The following is a 23496-nucleotide window of genomic DNA, read 5'->3' on the forward strand; positions in this document are numbered from 1 at the left end:
TTTGGGGGAAGGAATGGGTTTTATGCAACCGCAGCACCAGCTCTGGTGCCTCCTCACACGCGTGGGCGCAGCAGCCACCCCCTGCCCGGGGTGAGCTCCTGGCTGTGCCACACGCTGCTGCCACGCAGGGGGCAGGACGAGTCCGTGCTGCCCAGAAACGCTCCCGGCTCCCGAGTGCCCACGCTCCCCTAGGTCAGCGTGTCCTCGCTCCGCACGTACTCCCCCACGTCGGCCTGGTGGAACACCACGATTGCCATGGGGTCCACCTTCCGGCAGTCCTGCGTCGACTTGGCGGCTACCCCAAACCCCTGGGAAAGACAAAAAGAGAGAGAAAAGGGAGGTTCCTGCGGCCTGGCTCCCGTGCCTGGCAGCAGGAGGCGCGGGGCTCACCAGCGGGACGTCGGCCATGGAGTACACCACCACGCCCTGGTACTGCGCCGTGTTCTCCGTGATGCGGCCCAGGCCCGACTTCAGCACGTGGTTGCCGTAGAGGAAGGACTGCTCGGAGCCGGGCTTCACCCACACCTTGTACTGCGAGAGAGGCACCGCACTGAGCACCGGGGGGGGTGCTGAGGGGCCGAGCCGGCCGGGGGAGCGCGCCCCTACCTTGGCGTAGGGCGCGAGGAAATCCAGCGCCGTGACGTTGAGCCGGAACTTCTGCGTCTTGGTGAATTTGCCGAAGCAGGTGCCCAGCGCCACCAGGCTGCCCCGGGGGATGCTGGCCGCCCCCTTCAGCAGCTTCTCGCTGCGGGGAGAGGGACACACGTGGGGCTGAGGGGGCGGCGAGGCGGCAGGGACGGGACGGACCCCCCCCCCGGCCGCGGCCCCCGGCTCACCTGACGTAGTAGACGCGGTCGCGGTGCAGGCGGAAGCAGTAGGTGCCGTCGGGGCGCTCCACCAGCAGCTGGATGTTCTCACCGATGCTGCGGGGCGGGCAGCGTCCGTGGACACCGGCCCAGACCCGGTCCCGGTCCCGGTGTGCCCCCCAAGGATCCCCCCCCCAAGGCCCTCGCCCCCATCCCGGTGCCCTCCCCTGGTCCCGGTGCCCCAACCCCGGTGCCCCCCGGTACCCTCCCGGTGCCTCCCCCACAATGACCCCGTCCCGGTGCCCCCCTCCCCTCCCCCGGTAAGCCTCATCCCGGTGCCTCCCCTCCCCCGGTGCCCCTCCCCATCCCGGTGCCATCCCGGTAGCCCCCATCCCGGTTCTCCCCGGTGCTCCCCCCCTCCGGTACCCCCTCCCGGTGTCCCATCCGTCCCAGTGCCTCACCCCCCTCCGGTAACCCCCATCCCGGTGCCCCCCCCAGAACCTCCTGTCCCGGTACTCCCCACGGTGCGCCCCCTGCTCCCGGTACCCTCCCGGTCCCAGCACCCGTCCCCGTCCCGGTAACCCCCTCATTCCCGGTAGAACCCCTCAGTCCCGGTACCCGGCCCCGGTCCCGTTACCCCCGGTCCCGTTATCCCCAGTCCCGGTACCCCACATCCTGGTCCCGGTGCCCTCCCCGGTCCCGGTGCCCCCCGTCCCGTTCCCGGTGCCCCTCGTCCCGTTAGCCCCGTCCCGTTCCAGTTCCAATTCCCGTTCCCGTTCCGGTTCCCGCTCACTATCTCCCGAGCTTCTCGAACACCGCCCGTGTCTCCGCCTCGGTGAGCGGCCTCATCTCCCCGCGCGGCGCACGCGGGGCCGAGCCGGAAGCGGAACCGGCGGGGCCGGAAGCGGAACCGGCGGCGGCGGGCGACGCTCGGGGAAGGAAGCGATGGCGGCGGCGGCGGCGGAGGAGGCGCGGCTGCTGGCCTGGCTGCGCGGCCCGGCGGCGGCGGGGCCCGGGGGGGCCGAGCTGTCCGCCTACGTGGCCGAGCTGGCGGCGCTGGGGCTGGCGGAGCTGGGCCGGGAGCCGGCGCGGCTGGCGGCGGAGCGGGCGCGGGTCGGGGCGGAGACGCGGCGCTTGGCCTTCGAGCACTACCGGGCCTTCATCCGCTCCGCTGAGTGCACCGGCCGCGCCGGCCGAGGCTTCGGCGGCATCGAGAGCCGCCTCGGCAGCCTGCTGGACCGCCTGCCCGCCCTGCAGGACGCCTGCCGGTGAGGCCCCGGGGGGCACCGGGGGGCCCCGGGGGTCGGGGGAGGGATGGGGGGGGGCCGGGGCAGGGCTCTGAGCCCGCTCTGACCCCGTCCCGGCCCCGCAGGAACTTCGTGCGTGACGCCGAGGCCATCGCCTGCAGCCGGCGGATGAACAGCCTGACCCTGAACCGGCACACGGAGATCCTGGAGATCCTGGAGATCCCGCAGCTCATGGACACCTGCGTCCGCAACCGCTACTACGAGGAGGCGCTGGAGCTGGCCGCCTACGTGCGGCGGCTGGAGAAGAAGCACAGCAGCATCCCCGTCATCCAGGTACGCCCGCTCCCCGTGGCTGAGTTCCCTCTGAGCCTGCCCTGAGGATCCTGCTTTGGCAGGGGGGCTGCACCGATGATCTGCCGAGGTCCCTTCCGACCCCCACAGCTCTGTGACTCTCTCCCTCCCCAGGGCATCGTGGCCGAGGTGCGCCAGTCCACGCAGCTGATGCTGACCGAGCTCATCCAGCAGCTCCGCACCAACATCCCGCTGCCCGCCTGCCTGCGGGTCATCGGCTACCTGCGCCGCATGGACGTCTTCACGGAGGCCGAGCTGCGCATCAAGTTCCTGCAGGCGCGGGACGCCTGGCTGCGCTCCATCCAGGCCTCCATCCCCGAGGACGACCCCTACTTCCACCTCACCAAGACGGTCGAGGCGTGCCGCGTCCACCTCTTTGACATCGTCACCCAGTATCGCGCCATCTTCTCCGACGAGGAGCCGCTCCTGGCCCCCGAGCAGCCCGCCCTCAACGAGGGGGCCATCTTCCACGGCTGGGTGCTGCAGAAGGTCTCCGAGTTCCTGCAGGTGCTGGAGCGCGACCTGCAGCGAGGGGTGGGCGGCCGCCTGGACTCGCTGCTGGGGCAGTGCATGTACTTCGGGCTCTCCTTCAGCAGGGTGGGGGCTGATTTCCGCGGGCAGCTGGCCCCCATCTTCCAGCGTGTCGCCGCCGCCACCTTCAGCAAGGCGGTGGAGGAGGCGGTGGAGAAGTTCCAGGAGGAGATGAATTCCTACACGCTCATCTCCGCCCCGGCCGTGCTGGGCAGCGCCGCGGCCGTGCCGGTGCCCACGGCCCAGCCGGGGACGCTGCAGCCGCCCATGGTGCTGCTGGACTTCCCGCCCCTCGCCTGCTTCCTCAACAGCCTCCTGGTCGCCTTCAACGACCTGCGGCTCTGCTGCCCCATCGCCCTGGCCCAGGACGTGGCCTCCTGCCTGCAGGACGCCCTCGGCAAGGTGAGGTGTGAGGTGCTGGGGCTCGGGGCTGTGCCCAGCTCCTGCTTTGTCTCGGCAGAGCAGCAGAAAGCGACGCTGGTCTCTGTGTGCCCGAAATACTGCCCTTGTCCACGTGGTCGGGTCACTGTGGAGGAGAAGCAGCTGTTTTCCTCTGGGGGTTTTCTGGGCTCTCAGAGATTAACAGGATTAATGGCTCTGTCCTCCTCCTTCAGGTGACCAAACTAATCCTGGCTTTCCACCGGGCAGAGGAGGCGGCGTTCAGCGGGCGCGAGCAGGAGCTCTTCGTGCAGTTCTGCACGGCGTTCCTGGAAGATCTGCTCCCCTACCTCAACCGCTGCCTCCAGCTTCTCTTCCCTCCGGCCCAGATCGCGCAGGCGCTGGGTAAGGCCCTGCTGGGGGAGGTGTCACGGCGGGGACACGGTGGCAGTGCCACGGGACCGTGCCCAGCCCCCTCTCTGTGTTCCGCAGGCGTTCCCCCTGCCCAGCTGCAGCGCTTCGGCCGCCTGGGTTGCGTCGACGTGGCTGCCATCAGGGAGCTGCTGGCTCCTGTCCTGCCGGCACGGGAGGCAGAGCCGCTGCCGGGCGAGGAGGAGCCGGTGCTGCAGAGCCCTGTGCCCGCAGCAGCCCCGTGCCCACCGCAGGAGGAGGAGAAGGAGAAGAAGAAGGAGGAGGAGGAGGAGGAGGAGGGGGCTGTGCCGGGGGAGCCCCCAGCAGCACAGGGCCAGGAGGACCCCACAGACCCCGTGGTGGGGGCTCTGCTGCCGGATGCGCCGCCAGCCGTGAGCTAGCGGGGAAGGGACAGCTGCACGGTGACACGGTGCCACGTCTGTCCCTGCGTGAGGCTGCCCCGGGGACAGCTGAAAAGGGACAGCGGGGGGGGCACAGCCCCGCTTGCTCCACGGGGACGCGTTTTGGGGTGCGTGCCCCCGGTCCCGCTGTGTCCCCGCAGCAATAAACCCGTGCCACCACCGCCGTGCCTGGCGCTGCTCCTGGTGCTCCGCGAGGCCGCGCCGCGTCCCCCCCCCCCTCCTCTCGGTGCCTCCTCCCCGGTGCTCCCGGTGCCGCCCCCTCCCCGCCCCGCGCGTCACGTCCGTCCTGAAGATGGCGGTGGCGCTGCGGCGGCTGCTCCCGGGACCGGCCCCGGGGGGCTCCCGGTGCTGCGGGGCCACCGCCTGGGGGGCCCGGGAGCGCTCGTACTGGCGGGCGCTGCGGAGACGGCTGCTGGGCCCCCCGGTGCCGCCCTTCTCGGAGCCGTGCCAGGTGGGCACGCCGGTGCTGCGCGCCCCCGCCGCCGCCGTGCCCGCGGATAGCCTGGGCAGCCCCGAGCTGCGGGCGCTGGCGGCGGCGTTGGCGGCGGGGCTGCGGCGGGGCCCGTGCGTGGGGCTGAGCGCCCCGCAGCTCGGTGTGCCCCTGCGGGTCTTCGCCGCCGAGCTGCCCCCCGCCCGCTGCAGCCGCTACCCCGCGGCGCTGTGCGGTGCCCAGCGCATCGAGCCCTTCCCGCTGCGCGTCCTCGTCAACCCCGCGCTCCGCGTGCTCGACACCCGCCTCGTCACCGCGCCCGAGGGCTGCGCCAGCCTCCGCGGCTTCTCCGCCTGCGTGCCAAGGCACTGGGCCGTGCACGTCACCGGTACGGCTCCCCCGGTACCCCCCCTGAATCCCCAAACCCCTTCCTGGTTCTATCCCAGTCCGACCCCGCTCTCCCACCCCAGGTTTGGACGAGAGCGGGCAGCCGGTGAGCTGGGAGGCGTGGGGCTGGGCTGCCCGTGTTATCCAGCACGAGCTGGACCACCTGGATGGCGTGCTCTTCATCGACCGCATGGACAGCCGCACCTTCACCAACACCGCCTGGAGCCAGCTCCTCGACTGACGCCGCACGGCAGCGGGGTGATGCCAGCACCGGGTGCCCCCAGCACGGCTCCATCGCAGCAATACAGCACGTGGGGCAGCCCCTGCCTCCTGTCCTGCCTGCAAACTGCAGGGTGCTGGGCTTCGTCCCCCCTCCCACAGCACCCACACCCTGGGAGGAGGGAAGGGGCCGGGGTGCAGGCTGCTGGGATATAGGGGAGGGGGGTGTCCTGCGGCTGGGCACCGTCTGAAGCTTTTGGATTGTTTTTATTTTCATATAAACAAGACAGAACCCGAAGCAGCATTAATTTAAAAAATAAAAAAAGAGCAGGAAGAAGAGAGGGGAGCGGTAGGAGGAGCGCCCGGCTGCACTGCGCCTCCCACCCCAGTAGTGTCAGCCCCCCCCCGGGCAGCGCTCCCCCCGCCCCGCCGGGTGCTGCAGTGCGCAGGGTTGAGCTGTGAGCTGCGGGTGAGCCTGTTTGGCACGGCCGCCTACTGGGCTGCGGGGAGAGGGGGGGGACACGAGGGTGCCCCAGCCCCACCGCCTGCTGCCGCGGCCCTTATCCCTCCTGCCCAAAGTCCTCTGTGAATTTCTTCACCTTCAGGAGGTCCTCGGCGTTCACCGTGGGGCGGGTGGTGGCCAGGGAGCGCAGCATGTCCGACTGCAACACAGGGAGGGGGGTGGCCGCTCAGGGGGGGTGGCAGCGTGCTGAGGCCGTGCCCCCGTCCCCACCGGGCAGCAGGGTGCAGACGGGGGGACCTGGGGCTTCCTGCTGCAGCGCGTGAGGTGCTGAGCCTGCTCCAGCCACCGCGCGCCTCCGCCAGGCCCGCAGGCAGGCGGTGGCTCGGGAGGAGGAACCGGTAGGGCCGGGGCTGCAGCATTGCTGGGCCGGGTGCTGGGTGCCGGGGCCGCGCCGGGGCCACACTCACCATGCAGACGATGGGCTCCATCAGCTTGTCGCTGGGCACCTCCATCCAGGTCATCTCGATGGCCCCCGGGTCCCCGGGCGAGCACGGCGTCAGGAGATCGTCCACGATGAGGTTGGGGTTGGTGCGGGAGGGACCGCGGACCTGGCGCCGAGGACGGAGGTGTTGGGAAGGGGGGCACCCGGCGCCCACCCCCCCAGCAGGGAGCAGCCCCCGGCCCCCCGCTCACCTTCTTGAAGTGCATGGCCGACTGCACCTTGCGCACGGGCTGCATCAGGGCGTCCCGCACGATGATGCTGATGTCGGCCCCCGAGTAGCCCTCGGTCTTGCGGGCCAGCTCGTGAATGTTGGCGTCCGTCAGGGAGTGCGGCGTGTTGCCCAGGTGCAGCTTGAACATCTGGGCACGCGCCGCCTCCTCGGGCAGCGGGATGTAAATGCGCTTCTCAAACCTGAGCGTGGCACAGGGGGGGTCAGGGGGTGAGCACACACTGCTGCCAGAGCTGGCAGCCCCGCGTGGTGCCACGTTTTGGGGCACTGAGGGGGAATTTCATGCCGCTCACCTCCTCCTGATGGCTGAATCCAGCACCCAGGGGATGTTGGTGGCGCCGAGCACCAGGATCCCATCGCTGCTGTTGCCCACACCTGCCCGGGGAAACAGAAGGCGGACACTTGAGAGGGAGCCCTGAAGGGTTGGCTCCACCAAACCCCCCCTGCCCTGTGCTCCCCCACCCCACAGTGCACCCGCCAGGGGAGCCCCACGCACCCTGCATCTGCACCAGGAACTCTGTCTTGATGCGCCGCGCCGCCTCGCTCTCGTTCTCGTTGCGGGAGCCGCACAGCGAGTCCACCTCGTCGATGAAGATGATGGAGGGCTTGTGCTGCCTCGCCAGCTCAAAGAGGTTCTTCACCAGCCTGGCCACAGGGGCAGGGGGTGGGTCCCCATGCCCCAAGCGCTGGGCGAGGGGCCCGGGCCCCACACCCCCCACCCGCTGCCCAGGGGTGTGAGCCCCTCCTGCCCCTGCCCACCCTGGCAGCACCCCTCCGGCACAGCTTACTTCTCGCTCTCTCCCAGCCACTTTGACATCAGGTCTGAGGACGACACGGAGAAGAAGGTGGAGTTGTTGGCTTCGGTGGCCACGGCCTTGGCCAGGTAGGACTTGCCAGTGCCAGGGGGCCCGAAGAGCAGAATCCCTCGCCAGGGCGTGCGCTTCCCTGCGACAGAGCCTGGTGTCAAAGCTTCTGTGCAGGGACCTTGGGGCCCGCAGGGACAAATGTCCCCGCTGCGCTGGGTCACCTCCCCGTGTGCACATGCCCCAGCTGCTGCCCCTTGCTGCGGGGCCTGAGGCCCTTCTCCATGGGTGAGCAGCAGCCACGGCGCTGCCGGTGACTCTCACCAGTAAACAGGTGTGGGAACTTGATGGGCAGGATCACGGCTTCCTTCAGGGCCTCCTTGGCTCCCTCCAGGCCGGCCACGTCACTCCACCGCACGTTGGGCTTCTCCATCATGATGGCACCTGCGAGGCGGCGGTGAGAGCCCCCCTGTCCCCCCCACATCCCCCCCACAACCCCAAGCAGCCAGCCCCACCCGACCCCTCCGGGCACCGAGCCCTAAACCACCACCGCCACCCCCTGCGATGGCTTCGGGTGCTGCACCCAGCAGCGCCCACCGCAGCCAGCCGGCCCCCTACCCATCAGCTGCTCCTGCAGCTTCTTCTTCTCCGGGTTCTCTCCCTCGCTGTCGCTGTCGCTCCTGGGGAGAGGGGAGGAGGTGAGGGGAGGCCGTGCCGCGGGGAGGGCGGCTGCGGGAGCCCCCCACGCACCCCTTGTTGTCGTTCTGCGCCTCCTTGACGGGCTTCCTGCCCTGCCGCTCCTTGCTGCGCAGGTAGTCCTTCAGCTTCTCGGCGCGGTCCAGGTACTGCACGCACTTGGCGCGGATGCTCTCCTTGGCCTTGTCGCTCTGCGCCTCATCTGCGGGGACCCGGAGCCGTCACCCCGCGGCCTGGGGGGGCCGTGGCGGGGCCGTGCCTTGCCGGGGGGGGGGGGGTGCTCACATTTGATGGCGTGCAGGAAGTACTCCACGGCGTGCTGGTACAGCCGCAGCGCCTCCTCGTAGTTCTTGGCCTTGTCCTCCTCCGTGGCCTTGGTCACCAGGTCGATGGCTTTCTGCCGGGGGGGGGAGCGGCCGTCAGCCGGGGCCTGCGGCGGGGCCGGGGCCTGGGCCGGGAGGGCCGGGAGGTACCTGCAGGGTGGACGTGGTCATCGCATCGCACGGTGGCGGCCGCCCTCGGAGCGGCGCGGCCCTGCCCGGCTCCGAACGGCGCTGCCCGGCCCGGCGAGGCCCGGCCCGGTACGGCCCCGGCCCGGTACGGCCCGGCCCGGCGCGGCTCTGGGCGGCGGGGCCCTGCCGGGACCGCCCGCGACTGCGGCTCTGGGAGGCGGCGGCGGCGGCAGCGCCCCCTGCTGGCACCCGCCGGCACTGCGGGGCGGGGCCGACACGGACACGCCCCCTCGGGTAGCCACGCCCTCTCCATGTAGCCACGCCCCCTGTTGCTCCGCTCCGCCCCAGCGCAGGGCGCGGGCACGGGCACGGGGCGCGTGCACGGCGCTGTGCGAGCAGCGGGTGGGCTCGGGGTGTGTTACGCGGCGGGCACAAACACACAGCGTGTGGAACACGGCCTGCAGCCCTCACAGCGCTCAGTGTGCGTGCCTTACACAGTGGGCACAGCACAGCCAGTGTGCAGCCTTACACACACCTTACACACAGTGTGCAGCCCTTACACACAGTGTACAGCCCTTACACACAGTGTGCACACACCTTACACACACCTTACACACAGTGTGCAGCCCTTACACACAGTGTGCACACACCTTACACACAGTGTGCAGCCCTTACACACAGTGTACAGCCCTTACACACAGTGTGCACACACCTTACACACACCTTACACACAGTGTGCAGCCCTTACACACAGTGTGCACACACCTTACACACAGTGTGCAGCCCTTACACACACCTTACACACACTGTGCACACACCTTACACACGGTGTACAGCCCTTACACACAGTGTGCACACACCTTACACAGCCTGCACACACCTTACACACAGCGTGCAGCCCTTAGTGTGCGTACCTTAGTGTGCACACACCATATACACAGTGTGCACACCTTACACAGTGTGCAGTCCTTACACACAGCATGCACACACCTTACACACAGTGTGCACACACCATATACACACCGTGCACAGCACACACACAGCTTGCATGCCCTACACAGTGTGCACACACCATATAAGTAGCGTGCATCCCTTGCACACACAGTGCACACACCTTACACAGCGCACACACCTTACACACTGTGCACAGCACACACACACCGTGCACACCCCCATACATATCCACAGCCCCTACCCCACACCATGCACACACCCAGTGCACCCCCAGCCCACACCCGCTGCCCCCCCCATGCACAATGCCCACCCCCTGCACACCCACGGCCCCCACACACAGTGCACCCCCCGAGCACCCCCCAGCACGCTGGGTGTGCAGCACGCTGGGTGTGCAGACACCAGCACTGCACCTGCAAGGGCTCCAGCACCCGGCTGTGCTGTGCCGTACCCCGCAGTCCCAGGAGCAAGAGTGAGAGCCCAGGCAGGGAGGTTTTTGTATAAATAGCGATTTACAAAGAGTACAAAAATAGAAGGGGCTGCGCGGCCCGGGGCCGTGGGGAGGGGGCACCCCAGGGCCCGCGGAGCCCCGCGGGAAGCAGAAACGTTTGCGGAGGAGTTTGGCCAGGGGCACGACGGGGACACCCCTGGCCCCCAGCGCCTGTCCCCACGCGAGGGTCAGAGGTAAAGTACAAAAAGCGAAAGTGCATAAATCTGCGCCTCCCTCCCCAAAGCCGCGGGGTGCCCCCCCCCTCCCCTTCCCCAGGGGCCCCGCAGCCCCCAGCCCGGGGCGACCCCGTCCCCAGGAAGGAGACGGCGTTTGTTTTCTGGCTCTTAGAGTTTGGGAGCAGCACGGAGGGGGCCCAAGCCCCCCGCCCGCAGCAGCACCGTGGGACCGGGTCCCGGCGTTCCCCTGAGTGCCCAAATTGTTAAGACAAGACCCCTGGGGGGGGGGGATGAGCGGTGGCACGCAGCACCCAGCCCCATCCTGTGGGGTGTGGGGAGCAGCGGCCCCGCTCCAAGGCACAGGCGGTGAGATGGGAGATGGCTTCGGGGCCGGGGGGTGCTGCTGGAGCCCCCCCTGTGCTGCAGCAGGAGCAGACCCGGCCCCAAGGCACTGGTGCGGCAGGAGGGGGGCGCGGGGGCTCTGTGCTTCCTCCGGCTGCTTCGTGCTGCGGGGTTGGGGTCGGGGGCTCCGGGGCCGTCGCCTACACCAGCAGCCCCATGCGGGTGACTTTGGCCGAGAGGAAGGTGTGCAAGATGAAGACGATGGGCTTGGGGCAGGAGTGCAGGTCCAGCGCCTGCGGAGGGAAGGCGAGAGCGGCGTCAGAGCGCGGGGGCACCCCTGGCACCACGACCCCACCGTGGGTGCCTCAGAGCCCGGGGGGGGGGTCCCATCCTCACCAGCTCCCCCTCGGGGCCCCCGAAGTCCAGGTAGAGGGTCCTGATGCCGTCGTCCGCCGACATCTTCAGCTTCTCGTAGGGGTAGCGGAACAGGACGCTGCCGCCCCCCTCCTCGCGGCACACGGTGAAGCCGCCCTCGTAGTGGATGCAGAGCTTCACCTCCTGCCCGCCCAGCGTGCAGCCTGCGGGCACAGGCAGGCCTCTGGGTCCCCGCACGCACCCGAGGCAGCCTCGGCACTGCCCTTGTGCCATTCCCACTCTGGTGGCCTCGGGGATGCGAACCCAGAGGGGCTGAGTCCCTGGTTTGGGCAACGAGTGTCCCCAGGTTGTGGGGGCCCTGCCTCACCCACCCCAGCACGGCCCCGGGGTGGTGGAGGAGGCAGGGAGGCAGTCACACTGCGTGCCCCCAGTGCTGCCAGCAGTGCTTTGGGGACGCGGTGGCTGCTGTTTCCCAGCCCTGTCCCGTTCCCTGCGGGCACAGCCCCCCGGTGCCAGCGCGCACTCACCCACGGACACCTCCTTGATGAGCTCGGCCGCGGCGTGGCAGCCCTGCACCAGCACCCGCGTCCAGCAGGACAGGTCCCGGTGCGTCTCCACGCGGAAGACGTGCATCTCGATGCCCTGGCGCGAGCCCGTCCGGGTGGCGAAGGTCAGGTCGGAGCCCAGCGAGGGCGAGCGGCGGCCCGAGCCTGAGTGCACCAGCCTGGGGACACACGGGGGGGGGGACATCAGGGGCGCGGGGACAGCGCCGTGCCTCATACACGTGGCTGTGGCCCCCCGTTCCCAGCCCACCTGGTGGCCACCAGCGGGTAGCTGTGGCACGGCGAGGCCCAGGCGTCGCGCGTCCAGGGCATGGCATCGTAGAGCAGCAGGTCCTTCTCCGTCACCGCCATCAGCACCGGCCGCCACTGCTGCCGCCCGCCGTCCAGGCGCGCCTGATGGAGACGGGGTCGGGGTGAGGGGCAGCCGCAGCCCCCAGCCTTGTAGGGGGGGTGAGGGCACCGCCACACGGTGCCAGCACAGGGACCGCGTCCCCTGAGCGCCCTCGTACCTGCTCGGCCAGCCAGGCGATGTGCTTCACCTCGCGGCCGCCCGCGCCGCCGCCCAGCGTGGCGTTGAGCTCGGCCAGCACCTGCGGCAGCAGGGCGGTGATGTTGGCGTGCAGCGCCGTGAACCACGAGTGCGCCGTGGCCGTGTCCTTGCAGCGCAGGATCAGCGTGTTCCTGCTGTCCGGCGAGTGCAGCTCGATCAGCCTGCGGGGCACAGGGCGCTGGGACGGGGTGCAGCGGGGTGCGTGTCCCCAAAATACCACCCAGCCGTGCGCAGCGGGGCCGCCCGGCCAAGCAGTGCCTGGAGCGACGCCTGCGAGCGCAGCCGGGCGCGGGGCTCGGGGCGGGCTGCCAGCACCGCAGGGGCCCGGGGAGGGGGCACGGCGCAGCCCTGGGCCCCGGCCAAACCGCCGAGCATTTCCTGAGCGCCGCCGCGACGCGTCCCGGGAACCCCCCTGCCTCCCCCTCACCGGTTCTCCAGGTCGGGCATGCTGAGGTTCCTGGCGGCGAAGCACATCTTGAGCGGGATGACCTTGCGGTCCCGGGCGCCGTGGTGCTTGGGCGAGCCCGAGTCCTCGCTGCCGCTCAGGCTGGGGGACTGCGGGGCGGCCCCCTCCCAGGGCAGGTCCGACACCAGCGACGGCTTCTTGATGTAGGGAGTCACCTCCCGCATGAACTTCACTGGGGACGGAGCAACAATGGGCAGCGTTAGGGATGGGGGAGCCCGCGGGGACCGGAGCGCAGAGGGATGGGGACGCCCCCCAGGGCTGGGGAGCTGTGACCCCTGGGTGGGAGCCGGCGGCACGAGGGGTGCCGGGGGGGCTCATCCTGGTACCGTCGGGGTGTGGGGATCGGAAGGGGCCGGCGGTGCAGCACAATGGGCTGGGCAGGAGGTCAGGCTGCAGCCCATCCTGGCCCGCCCTGCAGGACACCACTGTCCAAGTTTCCAGCGCCGCAGGCACTTGAGGCCCCCGGGAGCGGGAGGAGGACGAGGACTTTCCAGCCAGGATGTCCCCGGCTCCGTGCTCCTCTCCAGGCTGGGAGGAAGGAAGGAGGCACCGGCTCCGTTTCCCCACGGACCCGTCCCTCCCCAAACAGGCAGCAGCGCGCCAGGACGCGGCTCGCTGCCACCCACTGCTCACCGGGTGCCGTCCCCACGGCCCCCACGCAGCCCCCGGCCGGCCGAGCTCCTCGGGCTCGCCAGAACAGGCGGCCCCACACGGGGCCCTGCTCTCTGCTGTCACGCTCGGGGAACTCCAACTCGTTCAAGATGTCAGGGAGCGTCGGCGCCAGCGAGCGTGCGGCGCGGCGTGCCAGAGCAGGGCTGAGGACGAGCAGGAAAGCCGCACGCACGGCCAGGGCCGGGGCTTCCCTGCCTCTCTCTGCAGCTGCCGCCCTGGTCTGGCTGCGAGGGAGAAGGAGCCGTGCTGGGAGCAGCAGCCCCGGCACGCCACAGGGCAGCAGGGAATTAAAATCGGAAAAAAAAAAAAAAAAAAAGCAAATAAGCTCTAATCTGCTGTGAAATACAGCTGCGAAACACAGCTCCCCACGGCCAAGGAGGCCACGCGTGGCCGTGGGGGAAGCACCGGCAGCAGTGCCGCTGTGGTGCCCGTGCTGGGCAGCGCGACGGGGGGGGCACGAGGCTGCAGACCCTGGGCAGCAGTGGGGGGGACGCTGCCACGAGCCGCCTGCCCTTGCTGCGGGCAGCCAAGGAGTTAATATTAGCCTCCCGCCGCGCTGATCCCCGGATTACGCCTTCCCCACGCACCTTTAATCCCCAGCGGGCAGCGCAGCGCCCAAGGTGGCCGGGTGCGGGCAGGGGGCTCAGGGGGCAGCGTCCCCCCCCCCGGGGGCCGCTCGGCAGCTGGCGGCCAGATGTTGGTGGCCTCCAGCCCAGGCTGGAGACAGGGAGCAGAGCACGCAGTGGCCGTGCAACCACAGCAAACCACGGCTGCGGGTGGCCGGGGGTGGTAAAACAGCCCCAGCAGTTTGCCTCCTGCAGCAGCCGAGCCCCGGCCACCACAGGAAGCGCGCCCCAGCCCCGGGGTGGCCGGTAGCAAGGGGGGTGGCTGCAGCCAGCCTCTGCCCCGGGGACACCGCTGGGCTGTACTCCTGCACGGTGCAGGCAGGGAGCCCCCCGTGCATTTGGGGTGCAGGGGGCACGGCACCTGCAAGAGCCCCGTCCTGGCACGGCACGGCCTGGCCCTGCACGGCACGGCACGGCACGGCACGGCCCGCCTACGTGCTCACCGCAAAGGAAACCCAGCGCTGCTGCACCCTCACACAGCCTGCTGCAGGAAGGCGGCGGCGCTCCCTGCCTGCACCCATGGGCTCACGCTGCTGGCAGCGGGGCTGAGACCCCCGCCAGCTCCCCGGGGGCTCCCCAGCACCGCTGATCCCAGCCCCACGCAGCCCCCTCCCGCCGGCACCGCAGCGGTTTCCCCACCCATGGGTGCGGGTTTGCTCTCACAACCCTTCTTCCCCTTTGCCAAGCTCCCCGGGCAGCAGGGCCCAAAGGCCCAGAGCTCAGCCCCCAGCTCCTGCCGAAACGCAGCAGGGCTCCTCGCCACCGTGCCACGAGCACACCGGGTCACACCGGGCCACGTGCAGGTCCCCACGATCAACCCCAGTGCTGGGGAGCGGGTGCAGGGCTCGGTGCTGCTCCTCCTGGGCACCACGGCCCCCACCAGCACTGCTGGGGCTTCCCAAGGACGGTGCAGCCAGCACCAAAGTCTCCAACCCCTTTTTGGAGGGACGCTGCTGGGTCCCTGCCCTGGCTCTGAGCAGCCCCACGTGCCCCCGGGGTGGGATTGTCCCACGGGATGGGAAGGGGCAGCTGTGCCCAGCTGGGAAGCGAGGCACGGACACGTGCAGGGCTCCTACGGGATGGGGCTGAGCGGCACGGTGCCGGACGGGAGCGGAGGGGCACGGTGCCGGAGGCAGAGGAGAGGCAGCAAATCCGGCACGGGGCACCAGAGGGGAACTGAGGCGACAAGCCTGCGTCGGCTCTGCCAAAAACAACAGCGGGCGGCCGCGGGCTGCGAGGCGAGCTGGGAGCTGTGCCGAGGCACGGCCGCCCCTCCTCGCCCCCTCCTCGTCCCCCGGTGCCCCCGGGGGCAGCTGAGCCGTGCAAATCCCCGCACGCCCTCGCACCGGCACGCGGCCCCGGCGGGTGCCAGGACAGGAGGGCGCACGGGGCACCGGGGACCCGTGCAGGCACCGGTGGCACCGGCAGTGCCGCACCGGGCAGGTCCTGCCCCAGCTTGCCGGGGAACAGGTCGGGCAGGAGCCGTGCTGTGCCGGGCCAGCCCCGCGCCCGCTGCACCGCAGGCACCGAGCCCGGGGCTGGGCACCACCGGGAGCCCCCAGGGCACCGCAGCCGAGCTCGGGGGCAGCGGGTGGCACGGCAGCTGGGGGTCCTGGCTCTGCCAGGGGGTGTCCCCGTCCCTAGCCCAGGAGGGGGACAGCCCCGTCCTGTGCCGGTAGCGGGGACGTGACCGGGGTCCCCGTGGTGAGTGGGGGTGGGACAGGCAGGGAGGCCACGAGTGGGACCGGGGAATGAGGGGGGCTGGGGAGAGAGAAACGGGGATGGGAGGGGACACCGGGGGGGACACCGGGGGTCAGGGGGGGTCACCGAGTGGGGACATCGGGGGCGGGGTGGGACACCGGGGACCGGGAAGGGACCACGGGGGGGTGCCCCGGGGACAGGAGGGGTACACCGGGGGGGCACACCGTGGCCGGGGGATGCGGGTACCTTCCAGGACGACCTCCCTCCCGGCTCGCTTCAGCGCCTGCACGGCCTGGTCGTGGGTGGCGTCGCGGAGATCGACGCCGTTAACGGCGAGGATGGCGTCGCCCAGGCGCAGCTCCCCGCTGCGCTCCGCCGCCAGCCCGGGGAAGATGCGGGAGATGAGCACGGGCATGCGGTTCTCGCGGCCGCCCTTGATGCTGATGCCGAGCCCGCCCGCCTCCGCCTTCACCACCCGCACCCTCCGCACGCCGCCGCCGCCGCCGCTCCCACCGGCCGGTTCCGCCGCTCCTCCTCCACCACCCCCGCCGTTGGGCAGCCCGTTGAGCTGCTCGGCCGGCGGCTCGGGGGGCTCCGCCGTGAGGCTCAGCGCCTCGCCGCTCAGCTCGGCCGCCACCCGCACCCAGCGCTCCCGCAGCAGCAGCTCCAGCAGCCCCGCCTTGGCGGCGCGCGTCCACACGGCCATGCCGCCGGGCGCCGGGCAGGGCGGCGGGGACGGAGGGGAGGGGAGGGGCGGGGCGGGGAGGGCCGCGGACACGCCCCCCGCCCGCATGGCGCCGCGCCATTGGGCCGGCGAGACTGAGTGGGCGGGGCGGGAGAACAGGGCGCCGCTGTGATTGGTCGAAAGGGGGAGGAGGCGGGGTCGAGGAGGGAGGAGGGAGGGCGCGCCGCCCCGGCACCGGCGCCCCCCCCTCCGCTCCGGTACCGATCCGGGACCGGCGCCCCCTCCCCGTACCCTGCCCGGTACCGGCACCTGGGGACCGCCCTGACCCCCTCCGGTACCGGTGCCCCCCCCACACCCCTGCCCAGCCCGGTACCGGTGCCCCCTCCCCATACCCGTACCCGTACCGGCACCCACCCCGTCCCTCCTGTACCCCCCCGTTACCGGCACTCCCCCCCCCCCCCATACCCAGCCCCGTACCTGCACATCCCCTGCCCTCCGGTACCGGTGCTGCCCCCCCCGGTACCAGCACCCCCCCCCCAACCCCTGTTCCCGGTGCCACCTCCTCCCCCAGCCCCTTCCAGTACTGGCCCGGTACTGCTGCCCCCTCCCGGTACCGGTTCCCCCCCCGTTCCCCCCCCCCCCCAGACGGCCGGGATGCGGTGCTGGCGGTGGCAGTGCTTTATTGCAGGGCTCTAGGTGCCGAACGGCTGCTGCTGCACGGGCGGCGGGAGCTGGGCACGGATATCGGCCAGGGGCCGCTCCACCAGCACCAGGCGGTTCTCCTCCAGCAGCTCGGCGAACAGCAACGGCTGTGGGCACAGGAGGGGGGGGTCAGCGGGCAGCCGGGGTGCCCCCAGCCCCAACACAGCCCCCCCGTGCCCCAAGGTTAGGGCTGAGCCCACCTGGAACTTCTTGCAGATCTTGAAGGCGTGCAGCTGCCGCTGCCGGGCGTGCTCCGGGAGCTGCTTCAGGATGCTCTGGTTCAGCAGGGGGGTGCTGGCATCGGGCAGGGGCTGCGGGGGCACAGCATCAGCTGCCCGAGCCCCTCATGGCCCTGGATGCAAATCCTGGCCCCCCGCTGCCCTTCCCGTGCTCCACCGGCACGGTGCAGCGTGAGCAGCCCCCCTGGGAGCCCCCAGCCCCGCTCACCAGGGACTTGTCGAGGACGCAGAACATGTAGACGTCGTGCAGCAGGATGTGCGCGGGGTTCTGGGGGTTGAAGGCGATGTGGGTGATGGGCGAGTCCCTCTCCAGCCAGGCCTTGTGCAGCCCCCAGTTCTGCACCGTGCGGCTCCAGGCCGTGTACTGCTTCTCGGGGATGCTGAACTCGAAGAGCTGCGGGGCAGGACAGGGGATGGGGGTGGCCCCGCAGCCACCCGGCATCACCCCCGTGCCAGCACACAGCACCCCCGGCCGGGCTGAGTGCTGTGTGGGGTCAGGATCCTGCCGGGGACAGCCCCTACCTGCTGGTCCGCGTAGGCGATGACGAGGTTGTTGGTGGCCGGGTGGATGGCGAGGGCTGTCACCGCACAGCTGTACGTGGGCACCGTGCAGTGGTGCTGAAACGGGAGGGGACAGAGCTGGGGGCACACGGGGACAGTCTCTGCCCCGCAGACATTCCCCTGTGCCTGGTGGGACCTCTCTCTCCCTGCCCCAAGGGTGCCGTGCACCCAGCGCCTTCTCCTACCTTGAAGTGTTTCAGGCTGTAGACGTGGATTTCCCAGTCCCCGCTGACCGCCGCCAGCCAGTTCCCATCAGCGCTCGATGCCAGCAGGTAAACAGCCTCGGCCGTGCCTGGGGGAACACCACACACCCCCCCCAGTGGGCACTGACAGCACAAGGAGCCACTGAGCCTCCCCCCGAGCTGTCCCAGACCTGTGACCCCCCCCAAACTGACCTCACCCCGTCAGCATCCCATGGAGCTGCCACAGAGCTGAGACAGGGCACGGACGCACAAAACCCGGTGAGGGCAAGGTGCTGAGCCCCCAGCCCCGCACCCCCAACACCCCCAGCACCCCCCGGTGCCCGCTGCCCACCTGCGGGGGGGCGCAGCGTGTGCAGGTGCTTGCAGCCCCCCGGCTCCAGCAGCTGCAGGACGTGGACGGAGCCTCGCTCAGAGCCCACAAACAGCCGGCCCGCGTCGGAGGCGCACTGCAGCTGGTACGCCGGCAGCAGCAGCTTGGGCACGCCGGGGACCTGAGGAGGAAGGCAGCACCGGCCGTCACCCCGCGGCCCCCCGGGGGCTCCCCCCGCCGCCCTCCCCTCCGTCCCGTGCCCACCTTCTTGACGCTGACGCCGTCGCCCTCGTGCTGCACGCGGTAGAGGTGGAAGCGGGAGGCCGTGCTGTAGGCCACCCAGCCGCCGCAGGGCGAGACGCAGCTGCAGTAGATGTGCTCGGGACCCTGGGGGGGACGTGGAGGTGCTGAGCGGGGCCCGCAGAGCCCCCCCCCCAGCCCCGGCCCGGCCCTACCTTGCTCTTGAGCTGCAGGAGGTGCTCAGGCATGCGGCAGACGGGGAGGACCTCGCCGTCCTTCCCTGGGGGGACAACCAAGCAGGCAGCACGTCAGCAAACACGGAAACCACACAGGTCCCAGTGAGCAGCTGGGGGCCCAGGGGAGTGATGCCAGACGAGGGGCACCAGGGGACACCCCAGACCCTTATCCCAAGCCTGAGCTCCCCGGGAACCATCCAGCCCAGGGGGAAGAGCGTGCTCTCAGCAGCACAGCCGTGAGCAGAGCTGCGTGGAGGATGTTAAACCACCACCCCGCTGCCCCAGCAGCAGGGCTGCTCGCACCCTGAAGCGCCCTGGGCGCTGCAGGATCTGCCCCAAGGTAAAACGCAGACATTTGGACCCGACAGCTCACCGGTCTCATTGGTGGAGCCGAGCCTCCAGAGCTCCAGGTGCTGGGAGAACTGGAAGAGGAGGAGCCGGGCCTTCCTGGCGCAGGAGACGAGGCGGCGCTGTGGGCAGAAACGGGCGCGCTGTCAGGAGCCCGCAGCCGGGGAGAAAAGGGCTGGGGCGAGCCAAAATGCCCCGGGGGACCAGCAGGGAACGGCTCAGGTGCCGTGGGATGGGAACCCAGAGAGGATGGGAGGCCCAGCGGGACCAGCAGGGCAGGCTCGCCAGCTCCCAGCCCCATCGTGGGAGCCTCCGGGTGCCAGGGATGGGGAGGGGACCCTGCAGGGCCCCGCAGATCCCGCCCCAGGACCCCGCTCAGCACCCACTCACGTGGGGGAAGGTGAATTTGCGCAGCACCGCCTCGTAGCCCTTCCTCTGCACCTTCTCCATGAGCGGGCGGATCACCAGCTGGGCGTCCAGGCCTGGAAGCCAGGCAGAGCGCGGTGAGGAGGCGTCGGGGAGGGGGCCGCCGCCCCCCCAAGCCTGCCTGGTGGGCGCCCCGCGGGCCCTACCTCCGGAGATGAGGGCTGTGGGGCTGTGCGCCACGGCTCGCACGTCGTGCGTGTGGTACTGGAAGGGCTTCGTCCGCACCCAGCGCTTCTCCTGGCTGCCCGCCTTCACGGGAAGCAGCTGGAGCTGGTAGGTGGCCCCCGTGGAGGTGCCCACGACAATGCTGTCCTCCTTCTGCGAGGAAAAGAAGGCTGCAGCTCGCAGGGGACGGGCCCAAGGGTGCTGTTGCATGGAGCAGGGGCGAGCCCTACCTCGGAGACGGCCAGCGAGAGGACGGCCGAGGTGCTGACGGTGTGGGACTCCAGCAGCGTGCCCCGCTCCCAGTCCCAGAACTGCACCCTCCCGAACGAGTCCGAGCTCACCACGGTGCCGTCGGACAGGAAGGCGATGCCCCACACCACGCACTCGCGCTTCTTGGGCTTCGGCACGTGGTAGTTCACCATGATTCTCTGCACCGTCCGGCCTGAGGCGCGGGTATAGGAGGGATCAGTGGGGTGGGAAAGGGAACGGGGTGGGACTGGTGCCCTCCCTGCCTGGAGCAGAGCAATCTTGGGCCCCTCTCTTGTTTTTTTTCCCCGTGCCCAGCTCGCTGCAGGACTCGTGGGCTGGGAGCTGCAGCGGAGCCGTGCAGACACCCCAAAGCAGAACCACGCAGCTGCTGCTGCTGCCCCGGGGCTGGGGACACCCCAGGCTCATCCTGGGGCCCAGGGGCTACCCCAAAGAGCAGCACCCCGTCGGCAGGGCAGCCCGTTACCTGAGCGGACATCAAGCACACGGATGAAGTCGATGGAGCCGGCCACGATGTGTGTCCCCGAGGGGTGCCAGGAGAGGCACAGCACGCGCCCTGCGGAGGACAAAGCTCCAGGAACACCGCCGGACCCCGCAGCCCCTCGGTGAGCGGGGCCAGGGGGGCTTGGTGGGGGGCACAGGGCCACCACGCCGAGCCCCCTGCTCACCTTTCTGCCGGTCCAGGTTCTTCTCAAACTGGATGCCCCCAGGCACCACCTGGAAGAGCTTCACCGAGCCGTCCTCGCAGCCGATCTGCGGGGACCGGGGTCAGCTCCGGGAGGGTGGTGGCAGCGGGGTCCCGGCCCCGTCCCCATCCCGTCCCGGTCCCCGCACTCACCGCCAGCCGCGTGCCACCGCCGTTGGCCACCATGCTCCAGATGGGCCCCCCGAAGCCGTCGACGGTGCGCGCCGGGCGCAGGCGCTGCAGGTCGTACTCGGTGATGTCCCCGCTGAGCCCGGCCCCGAAGAGCCGCTCCCCGGCCGCCCAGCACAGAGCCTCCACCGAGCGGGTCTGGTGCCCCGGGATGGCCTGCGGGGGGACACGGGGGGGGCACGCTCAGCACCGGGATGCTCCCCACGGTGCCCAGTTACCCCCGGTGCCCCCAGTATCCCCAGCTCCTCCTGGTGCTGGGTTACCCCCAGTGCCCCCAGTCCTGCCAGTACCCGGTTACCACCGCCCCCCCCGGTCCCCCATTGCCCCCCTGGTGCCCAGTTGTCCCCGGTGCCCCCAGTTCCCATTGCCCTGCTCCCCACAGTGCCCGGTTCCCCCTGGCACCCCGTTTTCTCCCCCGCTACCCCGGTTCCCCCCCGGTGCCCCTGGACCCCCAGTCTCTCCCAGTTCCCCCACTCCCCCAGCCCAATGTCCCTATTCCCCCCCCAGTCCACCCGGTAACCAGGCTTCCCCCAGTGCCCAGTTCCCCCTGGTGTCCCCAGTCCCTCATTAGCCCACTCCCCTCTCCCCCCCGGTGCCCGGTTCCCCCCGGTACCCTGTGTTTCTCCCCCGGTACCCCGGTTTCCCCCGGGACCCCTGGACCACCGCCCACCCCCGGTTCCCCCGGTACCATTTTACCACCGCCCCCCCGGGTCCCCCATTGCCCCGCTCCCCTCAGCCCCCCCCGGTGCCCGGTTCCCCCGGGTACCCCCCGGTCCCCCCGTTACCCCCGGTGCCCCCCAGCACCCGGTCACCCCCGGTGCCCCCGCTTTCCCCGTTCCCCCCGCGGTGTCCCCGTTCTCCCCCCGTTCCCCCCGCTCCCTCCCCGCCACCTTCTCCTGGAAGCAGCCCTCCTCCAGCCCGTACACCTCCACGGCGCCGTCGGTGCGGGCGAGCGCGAGGCGGCGGCGGCGGGGCAGGTAGGCGAGGCAGCGCACCCCGGCGGGCACCAGCCCGAAGAAGCGCACGCGGTGCACCTCGAGCGGCCCCATCCCGGCACCGGGACCCGGACCCGGACTCGGACCCGGCACCGGCCCCGCCCCGCCGCCACCGGGAACACGTGCGCGCCGCGCTCCCGGAAGCGGAAGTGCACCGGGAGAAAGGGGGGGCGGGACCGGAAGCGGAAGCGCGGCGCTGGAGCGGAGCGGCGGGAGATTCGGGTGTGGTTGGAGGGAACGGCACCGGGCACCGGGCACCGGGACTGGGGGGGGGGGGGGAACGGGGAAACCCCGGCTGGAACCGCCTCAACGGGACCGCTGCGGGGAAACGGGGCTGGGGGGAACCGGGGGGAAACGGGGACACCGGAGGGGAACCGGGGGGAACCGGGGGGGAGCAACCGGGCCCGGGAGGGGCACCGGGGCTGGGGGTGAGGGGAACGGGGGCAGCCGGGGGGTCCTGGAGGGGTCCCGGGGGGGTCCCGAGGATACCGGGGAGGTCCCAGGGAGGTCCCGGGGGTTTTGGGGAGGTCCCTGGGGGTCTTGGGGGGCCCCGAGAGGGGTCCCGGGGATACCGGGGAGGTCCCGGGGGTCCCAGTGAGGTCCCGGGAGGGGTCCAGGGGGTTTCGGGGAGGTCCCGGGGGTCTCGGGGAGGTCCCAGGGTGGTCCCTAGAGGGGTCCCGGGGGTTTTGGGGTGGTCCCGGGGGTCTCAGGTAGGTCCTAGAGTGGTCCCGGGAGTTTTGGCGTGGTCCCCGGGGTCTTTAGGAGGTCCCGGTGAGGTCCCAGGGGGTCCCCACCGCTCCCATCCCGGCCGTGCCCGCAGTTCCCGTGGCCCTGCAGGCCGTGCCATGGTGCAGCTCATCGTGTCCAGGTGAGCCCTGACCGGTCCCGGTGCCGGTTATACCGAGCACCCCGAGCCCGGCGGTGCCCCCCACTTACCCCCTCTGTCTCCCGGTAGCGGGGGCAGCCTGCCCCGCTGGGTGCTGCTGGAGCTGCAGGGCGAGGTGGAGGCGCGGAGCGGCGGCGCGCTGCCCGGGAGCCTGCTGGGAGACCTGCACTACACCCGCCAGGCACGGAGACCCCCCCCTGAACCCCCTGCCGCGGGGACACCCCGCCACCGGGCCGCTCACGGCTCTCAGCTCCCGTTCGTCCCCCCCCGCAGGGCGTCCCGGTGCTGGTGGTGGGCCACCACGTGCTGTACGGGAAGGTGGTGCCGCTGGAGAAGCCGTTCGCCGTGCTGGTGAAGGAGGCGGCCGGCCCCGCGGAGCCGCACACCCGCTACGCCGTCACTGCCCTCATCAAGACCAAGCTGCTCTTCAAAACGCGCCCCAAGCCCATCATCACCAACGTGCCCCGCAAGGTGTGAGGGCACCGACCCGCTGCCGGCACCACCAGCGTGCCCAAAACACGAGGACAAGGACCTGCTGCCTGTTGCCAGCACCACCAACGTGCCCAAGACACAAGGACACAGACCTGCTGCTACCACAGGCCTGTCCCAGGTCCCCTGTCCCCTCTCAGTGACACAGGGGTAGAGCCAGGACACAAACCCAGTGCCTCTCCGAGGTGAGGAGCACCCGGGGGAGCCCAGCTGCAGGGCCAGGCTGTGCCCGTGGGGGCTTTGGCTCAATCAGCCCAGCCCATCAGCATCTGCCCCCCCAAAACGCACCCCTGCAGCTCACAGGGTGCGTGTCTGCCTCACCCTTGCCCCAGCGCCCACTCCCCTCGAGTCTCCCCCCGCCCAGGGGGCACTTTGTGGATTTGGGGCAGGGGGAGAGCGGGGCCGAGACGCCGGCGTTTCTCTGTGCAAGTCTTTATTGTGACAAATCCAGCGGGATATAAAAAACAGACCTCTCAAAATATGAAAAAAACACGGGTTAAAAAATAAATAGATTTACAAACCATCAGCAATAAGTGTAAATACGAAAAGAGCTACAAAAGTCTCCTAAAAAACCTCGTCTTAAATAAAAAACCCAAGTTGCTCGACTGTAGAAAGGTTCTAGCCCTGAAAA

At 70.5% G+C, this 23496-nt stretch overlaps 7 protein-coding genes across 8 annotated transcripts in view; 3 read left to right on the forward strand and 4 right to left on the reverse strand.

Annotated features, from left to right (window-relative positions):
* NIP7 (nucleolar pre-rRNA processing protein NIP7) lies at positions 1 to 1771 on the reverse strand. The gene is made up of 5 exons (XM_084533894.1): positions 1600 to 1771; positions 837 to 923; positions 607 to 745; positions 391 to 531; positions 1 to 308 (listed from the first exon to the last, which is right to left on the reverse strand). The coding sequence occupies exons 1-5, from the start codon at positions 1653 to 1655 to the stop codon at positions 189 to 191; spliced, it is 543 nt and encodes a 180-aa protein (XP_084390020.1). The 5' UTR covers positions 1656 to 1771; the 3' UTR covers positions 1 to 188.
* COG8 (component of oligomeric golgi complex 8) lies at positions 1752 to 4307 on the forward strand (the record flags this gene model as incomplete). The annotated part of the gene is made up of 5 exons (XM_084533869.1): positions 1752 to 2074; positions 2179 to 2386; positions 2519 to 3337; positions 3550 to 3718; positions 3806 to 4307. 5 exons carry the CDS (start codon positions 1752 to 1754, stop codon positions 4123 to 4125), a joined length of 1839 nt encoding a protein of 612 aa, XP_084389995.1. The 3' UTR covers positions 4126 to 4307.
* The window catches only part of PDF (peptide deformylase, mitochondrial), a 37436-nt gene continuing 18242 nt past the window's right edge, over positions 4303 to 23496 (forward strand). Inside the window, exons 1-2 of one of the 2 annotated variants that reach the window (XM_084533892.1) lie at positions 4303 to 4964; positions 5047 to 5221. In XM_084533892.1, the coding sequence (XP_084390018.1) occupies positions 4439 to 4964; positions 5047 to 5204 (684 nt within the window). In that variant the 5' untranslated portion in view covers positions 4303 to 4438 and the 3' untranslated portion in view covers positions 5205 to 5221. Of the gene's footprint in view, positions 4965 to 5046; positions 5481 to 23496 lie in introns of those variants that run through there. The other variant, XM_084533893.1, reaches the window with a different exon arrangement.
* VPS4A (vacuolar protein sorting 4 homolog A) lies at positions 5431 to 8514 on the reverse strand. Its single transcript, XM_084533888.1, has 11 exons — positions 8349 to 8514; positions 8161 to 8272; positions 7930 to 8077; positions 7798 to 7859; positions 7504 to 7623; positions 7165 to 7321; positions 6873 to 7021; positions 6670 to 6751; positions 6339 to 6558; positions 6113 to 6253; positions 5431 to 5844 (listed from the first exon to the last, which is right to left on the reverse strand). Exons 1-11 carry the CDS (start codon positions 8367 to 8369, stop codon positions 5743 to 5745), a joined length of 1314 nt encoding a protein of 437 aa, XP_084390014.1. The 5' UTR covers positions 8370 to 8514; the 3' UTR covers positions 5431 to 5742.
* SNTB2 (syntrophin beta 2) lies at positions 9772 to 15952 on the reverse strand. The gene is made up of 7 exons (XM_084533887.1): positions 15486 to 15952; positions 12202 to 12412; positions 11734 to 11935; positions 11475 to 11617; positions 11189 to 11385; positions 10683 to 10864; positions 9772 to 10579 (listed from the first exon to the last, which is right to left on the reverse strand). The coding sequence occupies exons 1-7, from the start codon at positions 15943 to 15945 to the stop codon at positions 10487 to 10489; spliced, it is 1488 nt and encodes a 495-aa protein (XP_084390013.1). The 5' UTR covers positions 15946 to 15952; the 3' UTR covers positions 9772 to 10486.
* On the reverse strand, positions 16588 to 21613 carry UTP4 (UTP4 small subunit processome component). Its single transcript, XM_084533868.1, has 16 exons — positions 21386 to 21613; positions 20460 to 20651; positions 20290 to 20374; positions 20088 to 20177; positions 19585 to 19796; positions 19336 to 19507; positions 19154 to 19245; positions 18789 to 18885; positions 18395 to 18459; positions 18204 to 18326; positions 17961 to 18120; positions 17612 to 17718; positions 17388 to 17483; positions 17074 to 17259; positions 16827 to 16937; positions 16588 to 16733 (listed from the first exon to the last, which is right to left on the reverse strand). The coding sequence occupies exons 1-16, from the start codon at positions 21542 to 21544 to the stop codon at positions 16617 to 16619; spliced, it is 2064 nt and encodes a 687-aa protein (XP_084389994.1). The 5' UTR covers positions 21545 to 21613; the 3' UTR covers positions 16588 to 16616.
* CHTF8 (chromosome transmission fidelity factor 8) lies at positions 22138 to 23398 on the forward strand. Its single transcript, XM_084533895.1, has 3 exons — positions 22138 to 22358; positions 22446 to 22557; positions 22650 to 23398. The coding sequence occupies exons 1-3, from the start codon at positions 22336 to 22338 to the stop codon at positions 22851 to 22853; spliced, it is 339 nt and encodes a 112-aa protein (XP_084390021.1). The 5' UTR covers positions 22138 to 22335; the 3' UTR covers positions 22854 to 23398.

Source organism: Aythya ferina, assembly GCF_964211825.1.
Source record: "Aythya ferina genome assembly, chromosome: 12".
Classification (NCBI taxonomy): domain Eukaryota; kingdom Metazoa; phylum Chordata; class Aves; order Anseriformes; family Anatidae; genus Aythya; species Aythya ferina.